The 18335-nt window shown below is 36.2% G+C and overlaps 1 protein-coding gene across 1 annotated transcript in view; it reads left to right on the forward strand.

The window, feature by feature from the left end:
* WDR72 (WD repeat domain 72) overlaps window positions 1-18335 on the forward strand; it is a 115917-nt gene that overhangs the window by 41952 nt on the left and 55630 nt on the right. Inside the window, exon 14 of the mRNA XM_009276464.1 lies at window positions 15407-16227. Coding sequence (XP_009274739.1) covers window positions 15407-16227 — 821 coding nt within the window. The remainder of the gene's footprint in view (window positions 1-15406; window positions 16228-18335) is intronic.

Genomic DNA, 18335 nt, shown 5'->3' on the forward strand with positions numbered 1-18335 from the left:
TATTTTTTGTTTGCTTAAAACAAGAATGTACAGAAGTTATAAATAATAAAAGAAATATCTACTTTGTTATGTTGCTGCACAGAATAAATAAAAGACAAATGAAGACTGTAGGACAAAAGCAATTAGTTGTTTTAGAACAGTAAAGGAGGCAATTTGAAAATAAAATTGTTATTGGAAGCCTGGAAAATCACTACTAGCTAAATCTTACTGATGGAAAAGTTGATAGAAAAATGGAAACAAGCTTCAAGCACAAATACCAAATAATACTTATCAAATACAAAATCAGGAGTGGTACCATAAGCAATGGTATGTTAGACATGGATTCCTTTTATTTCTTTCCTTTTGTAATATTTAGAGTATTATTATGAGGAATTACAGATCTTGATCATTTGTATGAAGTGGATTATTAAAAACAAAGTAGAACAAAGTAGTAGAATGCTTCTCCTTAAAGTTGGCAACCTTTATGTTGTTGCTGCCAGGGTATTTCTATTTTTTTTTTTTACTGGGACTGGTGTTCAGAAGCTATATTTAGTAGTATATTAATTAAGTGTAATAGGAAAATGAGTGAAGAAACAGAGGGGTCTGTGTGTGTGTATATATATTTCCTGTAACTCAGATGCAAAGCATTTCAGTACTACATTTCCTGTGGAATTTCACAATTAAGTACTTTATCAAGGGACTAAGGTAGCAACATAACTACAGTGAAGTAATAACTTTAGAGTTATGAGACTAAATTGATACAAGTTAAAAAGGCATCATGATCCTGAGAGATATCGATAGCTTGGGCCACGTGTCAGCTTTGCTGAAAGTTACTGCAGTTTTCTGAATTGGTCCACCAAGTCAAGAATTTGTTGATTTCAGTGTTTTCTTCATTATTTACCTCAAAGCAAAATGAAAGCAAAAAGCTGCCCTTGTGATACTGTAGCACATTTTACTCTTGCACATGTGGATAGTAAGTACCACAGGCTGACAGAAATGTGAGAATATGTCTTAACTATTTATTTCAATGCTTCCAACACTGTTTCTATATACTTCTACAAACTTTTTTCTCTGTTGTTATACTGAAGGTGACTGACTTAAAATTTTTGTTTTCCCTGCCTAGACAACTAATTGGACCCTGTGCTAAAGCTAAAGCAGGTGCTACAGTGTCCTACTAGAAATAATTCTAAGGTCAATATCAGTAGTCCTTGTGAAGTATTTCACATTGAAGGACCATTTATTGAAGCTAACCTAGCTGTTGCTGTCTTCCTCTCCCATACCTCAGCTGTCATGCTGCAATTCCCTTCTCTGTCCTTGGGAACTGTAGCAAAGTTTGTGCTTGTTTTTTTTAGGAATATATCTTTATGGATAGAAACAGTATGTTTCTATCCTACTGAAGAGCTGTTCATTGTAACTTACTCTCCGCTTATGATTGTTTCTTTTAGTTCCGGGTGTGGAGTCATATACAGTTTGAATTTTCCTGTCTCACATTTGACCTTTACTACTTTCTAGTCCCTAAGATGCGATTTCTTCTGTAGATCAGCCTAATTAATTTTCCTTGTAAGTGCTCTACCTAATTCTAATAATTCTAAAATAAATTACATCTTTGTTATAACCTTTATATTTTCACATTGTCCAGTGATGTTCTTGAGAATTCTTCACCATTCATGACAGGAGGATGGTGGAATCTTTACAGTTGTGATAATCATCTTTTCTATTCTAAACATTAAGTTCCTGGCCTCTTATAGTTTAATTAGTATTGTTTTAGTGAAGAAAAGTATCAACAGGAATTCAGATCTGTGAGACTTTCCTAGGTTTCTGCCTCACACACCTACTAAAAAAAAAAGAGCAGTGGCTTTTTCAGAAATACATTGGCACCTTAAATGCAATTATAGAACTAGGACTTGCCAATGCCAAACCTCTGCAAAAGAAAGACTTGCTATCTGCTAGCTTCATTCTGATAACTAATTGAATCTCTTGTTTCAGTTACATAGCAGAAATAAAATACTAAGCTAAACTGTGGTTCAATTTAAAACAAACAAAGCCACAGCAGTAGTTACATTTCCATTCTCTTGACATGTTTTTCTACATATCAATACTCAAACCTTAATTTGTTCTGGTGGCCAGATTTGGTTCTCGCAATACTTATGGGAAAGGATGAATCAGCCAACCAGATATGTCTGAGAATGTTTGCAAATATTGTCCTCTTGGAAGCCTATGCAGTTCTACTGCCTTCAGTAAGACTGAATAGCTCTCAAGGAAAGAGCAGTATGAAATGTATGGATACAGAGATTTTCTGCTGTCCTGATACATCCTAGAATGATACGGGATCTGAAGAACGTCCAGCTTGCATATTCCTGAGTTTTCAAGAACGACATTTTCTAGGGTAGACAGGATTTTAATGTTTAAGAATTTAATCCCATGATTTCTTTTGTTCTTTTTCTGTAGTAGAAAGTCACTCGCTTATGATTTGATCTAGTACTTTTTACGCAGATAAATTTTATGGGTGGGACTGTTATAATCCAATATGGGAAATGCACTATCAGAGCAGCCCTGGGCAAATACGTTATTTCAGTTGGAGTCAGCAGCCAGCCATGGGTTGGTAACTTAATTTTTATATACATCAATCCTTCTTAGGACAAAGCAATATTCTCATGCTTTTACCCTCCTTCTAAGGTCATGTTGGCAGTATCTCTGTGTTCAGCATTATTCTCACAGATATTTGGATGTTCATTCATCCAGTAAATTGTTCAGTATAATAATTCCTAGATCCATAAGTCAGTAGTCTGTGTTTTGTGGATTGCTGTAGCCTTGTTTGTCCAGTTGATGATCTAGGAAACGTGGGGGATGTTCCATCTTATGGCTTTTCTTCCTAAGTGCTAAGCAAGGCTGAAAATGTTTTGGCTACCACCCATCGCTGATCCCTATATATTTCTAAAGATATGGTTAGGGAATTTACTTCTACATTCAAGATAAGTTAATATATTAAGATAGAGTATTTAAATATTGAGTATATAAATTAATAAGACTTCAATTAAAAATATCCTTCCCTTCCATCTAAACTTTTCATGGTGCAGGCACTGTCTGTGTCAAAGACGGATCTTATTTTGAGATGGGTGGATCTCCAGTTCATTTTTATATTTTTTTCTGTAATAAAAATGTTAGAAGAGACTTTGTTAAAGGTATTGTGTTTAGAATTGCCTTTGTGATAGACTGTGCTCAGACAGGTAGTGATATGAATTGTAGAGCAAAGCAAAAGTTGTCTGTACAAAGTTGTCTATATATCATATATATTTCTTCAAATATTTTTCTGAAAAACAAAATGTAGACTTGTTTCCTGCTGTTGAAAGCTAATGTGAAGAATATTTTGTATGTTTGCTGTATTGTTTCCTGCTGTTGAAAACTAATGTGAAGAATATTCTGTATATTAGCTTTACTTACCAGTTATTCTTTGATATCATGTTATGATTTGTCTCCAGGATCACTTTTATATGTACACTTGCATTAAATCCAATGGAAAATTTAAGTTCAGTATTTGTGATAGAAAGACAAGACAGACAGTGTGGACATGAAAACAAAATATGAGAAACACTTAGTTTTCATACCAGGTCTCTACATTGAGCAATAGATGTGTTAGCAATTCTCTCTGAACAATTAAAAATTCGTTGTGCCCAGTAGATCCATCTGGCCAACAATCTGCCTGATGGTGGTCTTCCATACATGATAAAAAGGGGGGGGTTATCCAGTCGCTTAGTCTATTCATCGCACAGCTTGAGCTTTGAAGACTCCTTGGCTTAATTACTTACATTGTGCCACAGACTCATCAGGAGCGATGCCAGAATTACTGTTCAAAGTGCTGCAAAGATAGTAACGCTCTCCACTGGGAGTAAAAAAAGAGAGATAATAGTGTTGGAGGGAAGGAGGTTGACTCTGCTTGTGTTGCATTTAAATTGATAAACAAACATTGGTGATGTAAGCTCAAAAAATATGGTAGCCTTTTCTGTGTGGGAAATGGATCCTTAGGAGGATCTGGGCATCCTCAGTAATATGACCAGAATTGTAATGAATAATATAATAAAAGTAATGTAAGGCAAGTTCAAAGCAGTTTAAATAAACTAGTTCATGTGGGAAAACTTATTACGAATTGACACCTTTGGGACTGCGTTGTCCAAATGATGAAGCCTCAGGTCAAGCATAGATTGCATGTGAAAGCAAACTGGGGCACCACTATTGACTCCAGGCTTTTTACACTTAGTTCTTTATATATGAGTTCTTTTATATACTGGGGTTTAAAAAGGGAAAATTAATAAGAAAAAAAGTTCTGAATGCCCCCCTCAAGAGGATCCTCTGTCCTATGACTAGTGTCTGAGGGTAAGGAATATGAATGACCTTGGTATACTAACAGCTTTACTATATATGATCCTCACCCTATGCATAAGGCCAGCATTGCTTTGGAGAGGGTAGGCCTGACCTGTCTGCCCACTTTGGGAGGCCATGGATCCTTTTAGTGACAGAAACTGTTCATGCGCTCCCTAAATTCGAAGCTCCAGGAGGTAGGCAGAGTTAGACATAGGAATGTCCATGTGTGGGTTGCTGGTAGGAGCGATATTGGATTAGAAGGTGCATATGGTCTTTGCGTGGAGATGAAAGTGTAGCTGATAACTTGCATCCTTTCTTCCTATGCGGATTCTTTTAGAGATGGCATATGGTGTATGTTTAAGAGCTATTTCAATTACATACCTGCTGTTTGTAACTATTGTTAACTAAATGCATCTTTGCACATACACTGGATTGTTCGTCCTTTTAGCTGAGCAAGAAAAGACAATAGCTGTGTATTTGCAAATGACAGTGGGTTCATTGTTAGTAAGACTGTTTTGAATTGTTGGTTGAATTGGGATGATATTAGAATGAAGGACTAAAAAATGTTTTGGGGCAGTATTCCTGTGAAACATCCATGACATCCTGCAGAAAGATATAGATCAGAATTTTACCTCTTGGGAATTTATTCTTCTGAAAATCAAGCTAGGCTTAAAAAAAAAAAAACCCAAACCAAAAAAAAACCCAAAACCCCCATGGTTTTATCCAACTTAAGAAATTTTCAACACTAAATCTAGTTAAGCCTGTATAACTGTCGTGGTTATAACAATAACATTTGTTTCTAAAGATTATGAACTTAATAAGGCAGCTTTGCTGATGTGATTTAGCTCAAACAAAAGACCATTCAATGTTACTGTTGAACAATAGATTGTTTTTCAGTTACAAATACATAAATATGATTGCAAGACTCTTTATGTCTAATTATTACCAGTTATTCAAGCATCACCTAGGGAATTTGAAGCTTTCTCTTATGTAGTATGACTAAAATTTTGGTGCAGTATTAAAGAGTAAGGGATTTTAAGAAACTTAAGATAGTGAAATGAAGGTCCAGGCCTTCTCTGAATGCTCTGTAGTATCCAACTGTTTTAGTATTCTTCCACTGAATGATCTGTTTTATTGTGTGCTGTATGCTGCTCTAACTGACTGTCATGGTAAAAGGCCCTATTAAATTTTCTTCTTGCTTGTCTTTCAATGATTAAAGTAATTAAATTAGGCTTTCGATATTCAGAAGTGACTTTGTACTAACTAGACATGTAAGTTTCTATCAAGTTTTTAGTTTTATCTGTAGAAGCTACAACAAAGAAATACAATTTTCTAGTAGATAAAGAGGTGTTGTGTTCATGGTATAGGTTTAAGATGTGCTATTTGAAATCTGAGATTTTCGTGGAACTTGCTAACAATATTTTATGCTCATAAACCAGTTTGAAGCCCCAAACACAATTTCATTTATCTTTATATTCTAAGCTTTATAGAGTCTGCAAAAGTGTCCATCTGTTCAGCTGAGATTGCCTCAAATAGTGAGTGGTCAGAGAGACTTAGCTGATAAAGGTCAAAGGAGCCTCTTGACCCTGTGATACTTGCCAAAGCAATTGGAGCATGGGGACTGATATACAGTTAGATATAGCTTGCTAACGCGATCTCCACTTTAATTGGTAATGATAGCAGGAATACACAGTAAAGTCATTGCTGAAAGAAAACAAAAAGTATCCAATATAGTAATTTATTACCAGTCAGTGGGTTTCACGCACTAGGTTGTTTTACCCCTGCAGTGGTCAGAAAGCAAAAAGGTACTCTAACACTTAACTGAAAATGGATGCCCTGCTGCTATCAGAGATGCATGGTGGTCAAATGATTGCCTGTGCCATTAGCTTGGTAATGTTTTCTCTATTGTAAACTCAGCTCCCCATGTTCTTCCTGTGCATCAGCTGCAGATTGAAGGCTTTCTCGTTTGTCTTCTATTTGTGCTGCCAATCATCAAGCTGCTGTCCACCAAGCACATTTCAAGGAGGCAATTTTTTTTACTACTATCGACTACCATCTCTAGCAACCGAGGGCTCAGAGGATTTAGAAATGAATTTAATGCTTTAATTTACACTGTGCCAGCCATTTTGTGTATTGTTTATGTATTTGTTTTCTGAGACAATTACAAGTTTCCTATTTTGCAAAACTATGCGTGAGAGCACCTGCAAACATGTCCTCAAAACATAATTTTCTCTTGTGTATATTATATGTAGTGCTACTATTTTCTTTAAAAAGGTTAAAGAGAAAAAAATGCCTATGCAGGTAAAGACATTTACTAAGCTATTCTGTATTCAAAAAAACCCTGCAAACCCAAAACAAACAAAACCAAACCACTTATTGCTTCCTACCATCAAGGATAAAGCATCATGGAGAATAGAATAGAGCCGTCATTGGCAATGTAAGTTAATGTTTAAGACCCCTATGTGTGGTAGCCATGCTTCAGTTAAAACAGTTCTCCCAGCTCCATGAAGTACAAATGTAAGAGACAGGGTAGGAGTAGCTGAATAACTTTTACAAGCAGCTGTGTGACATGCTTATTTTTTGTGAGCTTAGAGCCAGACCAATGATGAGATGTTTCTGAGAAAAGTTAGGAGCTCTGAACTCCTGTTGACATCCCAGTGACTGGCATGATCAAGACACAGAAATTCTTAGCCCTCAATGCATTTTGGCTGGCAAATTCTACTGCCTCACCCTCCTCTTTCATTTCTGTAACTGAGGTACTTCACGTTTTAGTTTTTAAAAAACAAATAATCCTGTTTATTGTCAATGTTATTGATTGCCACAGAAGTAATGAACAGTGATTCAAACGTGTAAATGCTCTTTAAAGTTTCTATTGTCTTTGTAGAGTGATTAAAAGTCAGATTACAGCAAAGACAGATGACAAAAGTGTTAATTTCACTGAAAGAAGCATATTGATATTGTATTCTCAAACTTCATTGTGATATTTCAGAAATTATCATATTGAGAAACTTCTTAAGGACTGTAAGATGCAGTGGTTTTAATGATTCCGTATTGGGTTTTGCTTAAAAATACCTGTTTGAAAGGGTGAAGTACATGTACTTTGTTTGCAGGATGTCTTCATTGAATACACATGAGCAGACAGTAGGATGGTGTTATTTTGCTGATTAAATTAGCAGATTTCTTTATAGTAAGTATACTTAATAATGAACTGATTACTCTTTGAAAGAGGAAGTCTTGCTTATCTGACAGACTTTTATCATGTACTTATGTGCGCTGTTGTATTCGGCCTGCATTAAGAGCCAATAGTCTAATGACTGTCAAAACAGAGAAGTATAAATCTGCCAAAGAAACTTGGACAAATAAGAGAGAGGAAAATCCCCCACTACAAAAAATTCAGAGGCAGTGCAGCTTCTGTTAATGAAAGAATCTTCCAATCTCCTTTGACAATACTTCAATTAAGCTCATCCCCATCCCCCCAAATCCATCTAAAATTTCACCTAAAAATAAGTTGTTCAATTTCTGGCTAACATTTTCTTGAGCCTTTGCGGTCTTGCTTATCTGACAGACTTTTATCATGTACTTATGTGCGCTGTTGTATTCGGCCTGCATTAAGAGCCAATAGTCTAATGACTGTCAAAACAGAGAAGTATAAATCTGCCAAAGAAACTTGGACAAATAAGAGAGAGGAAAATCCCCCACTACAAAAAATTCAGAGGCAGTGCAGCTTCTGTTAATGAAAGAATCTTCCAATTCTCCTTTGAAATACTTCAATTAAGCTCATCCCCATCCCCCCAAATCCATCTAAAATTTCACCTAAAAATAAGTTGTTCAATTTCTGGCTAACATTTTCTTGAGCCTTTGCGGGCAGCAAGTAGTGGATAAAGGAGGGGACTGATCCTTTTTCTGACTTGATTAATGTTAATGGATCAAAATATACTCTCTCACAAGAGAAAGCTCAAAGGAACACAAACTTCTTGAATATTACATAATTTTAAAAAACTGATTAGAATCAGCAGAATAGCTCATGTTTATGCTTTATGCAGCATGATTCATTCTGCAGGCACTGGGAACTTTGGGGCCAATTTTCTGTCACTTTTATCCTGTTATGTTTGGGATAAATTGAGAGCACAATGGATAAAGAAGGCCAAAAGAAAAAGAAAAAGAAAAAGTCATGTTTAATACTTCAGGACTTGTTGTACGTAGAAGTTGATACTACCCACGCTGTGAGAACTGAGCAATTTCTTTTCAGTGGTATCAAAGTGATGTCTAAGTATATTTTGAGTCTGGCTTGCCTTCTAAAAATGTACCATGTGATTTTGCCACTTTATTTCCGTTATGTAAAATGAACGTCAAGACCATTCTTGTCAAATCTGTTTTTAGCACAAAACACACAATAAAATGCATCTGGTAAAGAAAGCTGGTGTGTGGAGAAAGTACATATATATGAGGAGCTGAAACAGTACGGGAATCCCTGCCAGCTAATGGAAGTGTGTATTTTAAGTGGAATAACATTCCTAGAACAAGTTGGATCCCAGTGGAAAAAAGCCTTTAGAGATGAGAAGGCAGCTACGTAAAATAACACTTGAATTGTACTTCCCATGAAATTTTTATGTGGTATGTCTGTCTTAAACCTGTTAAAGATAATGGCATGTATTTATGTATTTGGGGGCCACAGTAAGGATAGCCCCCGCCTCCCCCTTCCCATAGTCATGGGCAAATTTTTCCTTGGGTGCAAAGGTGGTTTGGTAAAGATGTGTAAAGGGAGAAGAAAAGAGGTAGAAGCATAGGCTTGTAAGTTGTGGAGCAGGAATGGATTCCATGCCAGAAGAAGTCAATTAAAGTGAGTCTTCAAAGTTTGTTGCTCCATCCTTTAAGAAGGATGTGAAGGTCCTTGAATGCCTCCAGAGGAGGGCAACAAAGCTGGTGAAAGGGCTGGGAGGAATATCCTATAAGGAGCAGCTAAGGACTCTGGGCTTCTCTAGTTTGGAGAAAAGGAGGCTGAGGGGCGACCTCACTGCTCTCTACAGCTTCCTGAGGAGGGGAAAGGGAGAGGGAGGTATTGAGTTCTTCTCCCTGGTATCCAGTGATAGGACGCATGGGAATGATTCAAAGCTGCACCAGGGGAAGTTTAGACTGGACATTGGGAAGCATTTCTTTACCGAGAGGGTGGTCAAACACTGGAACAGTCGTCCTGGAGAGGTGGTCGATGCCCCAAGCCTGTCAGTGTTTATGAGGCGTTTGGGCAATGCCTTTAATAACATGCTTTAACTTGGTCAGCCCTGAACGGGTCAGGCAGTAGGACTAGATGATGGTTGTAGGTCCCTTCCAACTGAAATAGTCTATTCTATTCTAGCTCTTGTCTTGTCCTGGCTCAAACATCTTCAGTGGCAAACTAGGAAGCTATTACAGAGGTGATAGTTGGCTTGCGTGGAATATAGCTTGCCATTTCAAAGCCTCCCTGAATCCTGCTCTTTCCTAGATGTAGAAAGCTTGTTCTGCTGTGGGTCAGAGATAATGCACAAGAAGTTCATGAGTCTCAGGATATAATTTTGGTCTGTAGCCAGACTTCTTGCTTCTTTAAAGCTTACAGGTGAAGGCCTTGTAGGGAGCCTTATCAAGCAATGCAGATCTCTCCAAGCAGTAAAAATATTCTAAGTTCCAGTTGTTAAGCAGGAATGTTGTCAGCACACAAATGGCTTTATTTTGAATAAAGGAGGTCTAGCCTCATTACTAAAGTGTTCAGCTTCAAACAGTGATTTGTTAATTCTAAAAAAAAAAAAAAAATTAAAAAGTAGGCTATTTTAATTTGGGATTTGGAAGTGTTTAAGATGTAATAGTTATAGAAGCTTCATGAGATACTTATTCATCAGTTTTTGTTAGGGACTGCTAATATTTTAACTGAAATGGCTGATGGTGCTATTAGATTACTTTTGAGATAATGCATGCATACGCAAACTAAAATTTAAAAAGTGCTTCCTACTTCTCAGTTTCCAACAAAAATAAGTGGTAAGCTGTATCATGATAATAAACACCTGGTTTTAGCCTTCAGCATGACAATTTTTACATTTACAATGACTTTTCTTATTACTAAAGTTTTCTCTCTTGACTAACATACACTTCCTTTAGAGTAACTCCTTGTTAGACTTACTGCTGGTGATGCACAAAAAGAGGTAGCATATTCTGCTAATTTCCACAACTGAACTACAGCAGGGAACCTTAACATTTATAGTTATTTTGGATTCATATGCTTGGACAACAACAAAGAGGACAAAGATCAGCTTTGAAAATTTGGATGAAATTACTGAAGCTGTGAAAAGTCATACAGTTTGCCCTCTCTGTATTAGCTTCCAGAAGATTTTAAAAATAAATAATTAAAAAAAATCTTCCCAGTTTTTCAGCTAAATAGTAAAAGTAGATGGAACATTGGTGGTCAGGGGAGACCTGTAAATAGGGAATCAGAAAGCTGGCCATGTCAAAAATAAAATTTAAAACTAGCAGTGGTAAGCTAGAGAAGATGCCTCTGTAGTGTCTTTCAAAATGATGATTATGAAAATCTGTAGGTTGTGTTCAGTACATCATAGTGTGGTGGTCATTTAACTTGCAGAATTAAAGGAAGCCTCTATATTACTAAATTAACTCTTTTTTGACATGATCATTTGAAATTCACTGGGAGAATAGTAAGGCTTGAATGGCTTGATACTTGGATATATACAGTACTATCCGCTTAAGTAGTTTGGGTTTGAAAGACAATCCTGTGATAACTGAGTCTGAGTTGAGCAAAAATTGTCAGAGAAGAAGGAAAAAGGGGATGTTCTCATTACTGAAGCCTGTGTGTTTGCAACAGGGAGGCCTCAAAGTTGGACTGTGTGGTTCAGAGACAAGTTATGCTTTGTTATTGCTATTGTTATTAGCCTGTTTTTTGACACTGAGTTACTAAACTCTTAATGTGTACATTTGAAAAAGAATTAAAGATAATGGCTATATTTATCTGAATGTAGTAGGATTTATTTTTGTGAAATACTTCTGGAACTTCAGGAAAGGCACAGTACAGAATGTAAATATCTGTTAATCTGCTTTTCAATATCCATCATGAAATGCTATTCCCAGCTCCCTAGTTCATAGTTAGTTTTATGGGTTTCCTTCCATTTTCTGTCATCTTCTGTTACAGAGAATAGCTTGTCCGTATTTCCTGAATAGTGTTTTATGTCTAAAGCTTTAGATGTCCACCTTCTTTCATTGCAATGAAATGCCTATGGCAGAGAGCTAAGATAACTTGGTAGATGCTTTTAGGATCAATGTCAATAAGCTTTCATATTGCCAATAAACATTTATTGTGGCTTCACACACAGTAGCATCACCAGATGCCTCAACAGATTGGCATTGTCACAGTATTTTTCCTTTGTTTGGTGATTTTCCTAAAGGTTTCTAAATGTTAATCAACCAAATATAAATGTATAGAACAGAGAAAATGAAAATGATAGGCCGAATAATAATAGCTTTTATTAATGTCAAAGCTAGCTTGTGAATTCCAGTGTTTGCATTCCATGGGGTTCTCCCTATGTATTAGGAAACAGCATAATTAAAGATTAAAATAATCCTAGTGCTTAACTACAATGTATTATTTTATAAAAAGGAAAGGGATAAAAAGAAAACCTGAATAAGCAGTTATAATCTCTTACTTATGACTCCCTATGGAGATCTTTAAATAAGATTATGTATTTAGAGTGCATCCTCATCTGGTGGGAGCATCGTTCTCTAAATAATAGAAAACCAAATTATATTATTACCCAAAACTAAATCGTCAAATAACTTATAGGTTATAGAGAGTCAAATTTTTTCCTTGTGTTATTCGTAACTACAATATTAACAGTTTGAAAATAGCTAATCCTATAAAATCATTGTAATGTAAAAGGAGTTAGGTAAGGAGTGGTCTTGAGAAAGATGAGTTAATCTTCATTGCATTCAAGTTAAAGCCAGCTGTGTTGCCCTGTTTACTAACACTTGATGGTTTCTTTTAAGATTCAGCTGTTTTCAACAGAAACAGTTCTTTGCATTAGTGGAATATTTCTAATTATCGCAAGAAAATTAAAGCTAACATAGTGATCTAGAAAAGTCTGTATCACCTGCGGTATGGAAGCTGGCATGATTGTTTGCAAAAGTATCGCTGGGCTGAAAAGTTGCTTCTTGATGCTATCCTTCTGCTTGTACGTGCTTGCTTGTAAAGGTGAAATAGCTAGACTGAACACAGTGCTGAGAGCGTAGGCTTGCGCGGGACAATAAAAACACACCGGTCTTAAGCGCTGAAAGAAAAGGGCAAAAGCATCAATGAGGAATTGACGCTCCCTCATGTCTGCTGTTCCTCTGAAGGTAAAAGATACCTCTTTAATAGACACAGCAGGATTCTGATATAAGATGTTGTGTCACAATCTCATAACTTAACTTTACCATTGGATGATCCTCCTGGTACGTTCATGGAATGCCGCTTGGTAGTGCAGCATGATGAGTCCTCTGAAAGAAGGTAACTCATCTGGAGTCTCTCTCTCTCAGACAAAAATTTAGAGTTTTGTCTTTATAATGGAAATTTATTGGAATATTCTCAAAGATTCAGCTCTGTCATGTAGTTCAGTTTCTGAGATGTTTTTTTTAGTTGCATGCAGAAGTAATAGGATTTCTGTTCCAAATTACAATTGCATATTTGTCATGGGTGTTTTCCTCAGAAAATGAATTCTGAAATACCAGGGGTTTCATAAAAATATCAGACATGAAAGTCTGTAGAGCAGGAGGTTTGATGAGATGACCTACAGACACTTCTTCCAGTAAACATTTCTGAGAGTTCTATGATTCTGTATAATATTGCATTTCCTATGAAAAAAAATCTTCTGAAAAATGCATGATGCCCAGAGTCAATATTTACAAAATACCTTTTTTTTTTTTGCTTAAAAGGAATTATTGTTTCAGATTTTATGTTTTAAAATGCAGCTAAAAACTAAAATTGATGAGGAAAATAGGTTTTATTGAAACGTTAAGATCATCCTTTTAAAATTTGAATATTCATCATTAACTGTCACTGGTAGCATTATTATTGCAGACTCTTCATGGGGTGGTACGTAGGTTCAGTCCTTTTATAATAAAAAAAGGAGTAAGGAAGCAGCAAAAGAGGCTGATATTCTACTGTGCCCCCACTAGTAAGTTTTTCTGCTTTCTGAAGCCTGCAGAAGCTCTGTCATAAAAATTCTGTCATGCTGGGAATACACAGGCACAGAAAGTTGTATGGGGAAAAGGGCAGCAGGAATGTGAAATGTTTTTCTTCTGAATTTGCAGATGTGTAAGGCAGGAAACTGACTCTTGTAAGTGGATCTTGGTTGGAATATGGGATCCGAGGTAACTTGCTGTGTTTCCTCTCCTTAAAGACTCTCAGAAATTAGCTGGCGCAGAAGGCCAAGACAGAGCATCTCTCCTGAAGTATTCATGGGAAAGTGGGAGTGGGGGAAAAGCAAGTATGGAATGTTTTCTGTGTATAGAAATATCCCGAGGGCTACAGGACAGACTTTGGAATTTGCCCCTCTTGACTTGTTCATCCTTAGGATCTTATTCCTGCCTGCGTGTGTCCTCCACTCACATGGCTTTATATTTTTCTTCATTCTTGTGTTTATTCGTGCTCTTTCCTTCTTTCCACAGGTTCTAGTTAGAAAGTATCTAATCTATAGAGTTTATGTCCTAATAGAGAAGACACTTATCTTAGCTTATCTTCTCAAATATTGTATTCTTTCTGTATGCTTAGACTACATTCTGTCTAAGGTTCTAATGTCCAGGACAGATTGTTTTTGACGGGCATTTGTGTGGGTAAGTTCTCCTGTGATATCTGTATAAGGAGCTGATTTTTAATGTGGCCAAAGACATCCCCTCCTCTGGAGTTTGTCACAGCATAGTATCTGCCCTATGCCAAGGACACTGGCAAAATAAAAATTAATTCTAATTCTAAAAGATATAAAGTTTTGTTCTTAATGATGATTTATCATTTAAGTAATGAAACTACAAGAATAAAACTGAGTTAAAAAAACCTTTTTTTGAAGATGATTTTGAACATTTCCTCATGTTGTTCAGCTGACACTGTATTACAGTTCATCATCATTAGGTTACTGTTATCATAGTTTAATATGTCAGTCTAAAGTTGTCAGTAACTGTAGCTGTTCTCAAATCTTCATTTCTGCCAGATTTTAGGAGGATTCGTAAACTATGTTTTGGTATTTATTAACAGCAGTAATCAGATGTGTATTCATACCAGCACAATTATCACGCTAATATGTGGAAATGATGCTCTGCAAATCCGTTGCTGTGAATGGCCTGTAAAGTTGATAAAAAAGCATGGGGAATTTTAGAAAGATCCAGGTTGGAAATAGGGTGGCACAAGGTGAAGTCAGATGTTCACAAACATTGTAGTAGCTCTGTAGCCTTTTTCTCTCAATTATTTTCATCTACGGTAATTAATTTTGTAACTGGAGATCTAATTACATAAGTTCTTCATTGTTGCTGATAAAGTATGTGTGACTTAACTCAGAATTAAGTAACTTTAAGATAGTTTTGCATGTTTTGAAATGGCAAAAGGCATAGTCTTTATCTCAGACATATTTCAAATTCTACAAGGCATACAGATTCTCAAGGTTTGCAAGAATTTTGCAGCATCATAGGATTTGTTTCCCTAGCTTTATTTTTGAAAAAAGCTGTATTCTTTAAAACTTTCTTAAAAGCCTTTCAGCTTGAAATGAGACCTAGCAGAAGAAATACCAGCCTAGAGTTTTGGCAAAGATGTATGCAATCTACAGCATGGCTGTATAATTGAAGATGTTAGGCAGCCTGTATTATAGTATTTACATGCATATGTCTCTGTGTATCTTAAGCTATTTAGAAGAAAATCTTTTTTCCTTAGTAAGAAGTAAATAAATATAATTAAGTTGAACTTAATGGAGTTAATAGATTTGGTCTATTCCATATGCAATTCTATGCTGATATCTTGAAAATTACAAAATACTGTGGATTTGTGTTTGGAAACTTAATATTTTTCTTTCAGTTAACTGATACCAGCCGCATCCAACAGCCCTTTACTATTTTACCAGTTAAGACAAAATGGAACAATGCAAACTTTCATATTCTCTTGTTTGATCTGGAAAAACTTGAGGAACTTCTGCTGCCATCGCAACTCAATGGATTAAAGTCATCGAATTCATTTCACATCTATGACACTCTAGAAAGAGCCAAAAGTACTACTGAGAAAAGGCCACTGACATTAAAAAGAAATAAAACTGCTGGCTCCGTATCTCCAGTGGATGGGCAAGTAGATACTGTTTGTTCAAACCAGGTCTGTAGGGATAACAATGCAGCTAGGCCTTTGGAAGAAAGTGGTGGCATGAAAAGACAGAAAAAAATGAAGAGTTCAAGAAAGATTAGAACGCAGCCATCAGGAAACATTGATGTGAACATCACCACTGACACAGTTAAACTGCTTTTGTCGTGTCTCTTACCATGGGGTGTAGATAAAGAAATAGACAATCTTTGTGTTAGACACTTAGATATCTTGAGGCTTCAGTGTCCTGTTTCTTTTGGACTTGTGTCAAATGAAAACCACCTGTCAATAATGTTGCCAGGATGGAAATGTACTGATTGTGGTGTGCTAGAAGAACATGCAGTAATCAACTTGTTTTCAAAAAGAGTGCTTGATTTATCAAACAAGTACCTTGCTGCAACTGAAGGACAAACTGGAAAGAAGGATGGACCCGAGAATAACGTTTATGGAACAAAGGGATTGGAAACAGTATTCTTCTTATTTAGCAGAATGGCTTTAATCAACAGGATAATTAACATACCTTCAGCAGTTACAGGTGAAAGTGAAAGGTAAGAACCTTTTTATTATGAGTCTTTTCTTCCTTTATAGTGGTTAAAAAGTAAAAAATATGAAACAAACACTTTTCTTAGATATGGACTTTTGCAATAGAGTTTACATTCTTTCTCTAGAGTTTTTTTTATAGGACATTCTTTGAACAACAGGAGATTGGGACAAAGTTAAGTATCTTTATATTTTTCTATTTAGCAGGCAGGAAAACTGATGCAAGAAATTTTTTTTTTCAACAGAACAAGAACTTTGAATTATCCAGCTTCACACCCTGTTTTTCCAGAGATCACTCTTTTCCTCGCAGTTTAAACTAAGTAGAATAATGAGGTCTCTTCAGGCACATTTTGAGGTGTGCATTACCACATTTGTGCTGTTTTAACTTCCACTCTTTGTAAGCAATATACTTCCTTCAACGTGAAACCCTTGGCTCCACAGATAAATAAAACATGAGAGACAAGAACAGTCTGTCCTAGTTACGCTATCTAAAGTATAACCCCCCCAGTAATAATGGCAGCTACTGGGAATGAATGCCTCATCAGCCCTTATGTTGTGAGAACCATCCCAAATAACATTTATGTTACTCAAAACAAATTTATTGACTAAATGCTTTTTCAGCATTAAAGGAAAAATAGCATGCTTGACATTATTTGACCAAGCCAAATGGAGCATACTAATCAGGCAATGGATATTGTCCACAGACTTTTGTTGTTCAGCAAACCTAAGTTGGTCTGTATTTAGCATTTTAGGGACAATTAACTTTAGTGTTGGTGATGCTATGGCCCAGAGGCAAGAAGGGGGACAGAAATTATTGATCCTGATGCTGCAAATATCTGTACATCTTCCACAAAGCTCTAGGCATTCAGCATATCTCAAGAGATATGCACCATCCCGCAGGACAAACGCACATTTCTCAGTTACTCCTACTGCTAATCACATTGCCTACTGGTCCATATTCGACACAAGCTCTTATATGAAAGGTTGTTTCCAGGATTCCAGCTTGAACATGAATTACTTTCCATGCAAGAAAGGACTTTATGCTTGCATTGTGTCTTACAGTACTCTGTTGGAAAGACATTGTGTAATTGAAGTTAGTCATCATATCAGAATCAAACATTTTTCCCAGACATACGCATTCTGGCTTTGGAACATATCTCCCATAAAATTATAAGTATTAAAGTTGTTGCAAGAAAAAATGCACTATTTTTTTGGTGAAAACTGTACTATATAATTTAAAGTTTTCTCCAGGAAATGTAAAGCCATAAAACTTGGCATCTCTTGTAGAAATAGGTGAATTTTTGTACAAAACAGAGGAAAAAACGTTGCCATAAATTTTGGTTACAAAAAAGTTATGAATTTTATTCAAAGACTCTGAAATGTTTTATTTGGTATATTGACATGGTTTGGTTTGGATTGCCTCTTTTTCCAGAGCTGAATAGTATTCCTATTTATAGCTGTCTTGTAGCTAAGTTTTAGTTTGGTGCCATTTGTGATGCTTTAACATGGGCTGTTGCCTCCCAATGGCCTCATGTGGATAAAAGCACTTGGATATTTTTTTGGGGGGTGGGTGTTTTGGGGGCTTTTTTTTGTTTGTTGTTTTCCTGAGCTCCATATTCTCATCTTGAGTTCCTAAGCAGCAACTGCAAGTGCTATGGGTCTGTACAGAGACAACACACAATTCTTTTTCTTGGCTGTACTTGCACGCTTGCCTACTTTTGAGGCTGTATCTTCTTTGTTCTTCATCTCTTACACATTCAGAAAATAAACAGAAAAGTAGCCACAATTTTTCTGTTATGGAAGGATAAAGTGTTCTTTCTTAGGGAACTTGATCAGAACTAGACTGTATTTGCTGCATTTTTGTCAACACAGACCTCAGAGGTTTTAGTCACCTGGACATTTTCCTCTTTGCTGCTGGTGACAGGAAATTTTTTTCTTATCGTGGCTTTGTACCATAATAGCACAGTTTATCTTTTCCCCTACCTTCCAAGAACTGTTTCGGAACTTTAGACATGTCAATCATAATTCGCTTTTTATTTTTTTCCTCAATAAATAAAGATAAGAACAGTTGAGATATGTAAAGGATTTTGTACTGTTTCCTAACCTCTGTAAAACT

The sequence above is a fragment of the Aptenodytes forsteri genome, unplaced genomic scaffold (assembly GCF_000699145.1).
Source record: "Aptenodytes forsteri isolate BGI_AS27 unplaced genomic scaffold, ASM69914v1 Scaffold1, whole genome shotgun sequence".
NCBI lineage: Eukaryota > Metazoa > Chordata > Aves > Sphenisciformes > Spheniscidae > Aptenodytes > Aptenodytes forsteri.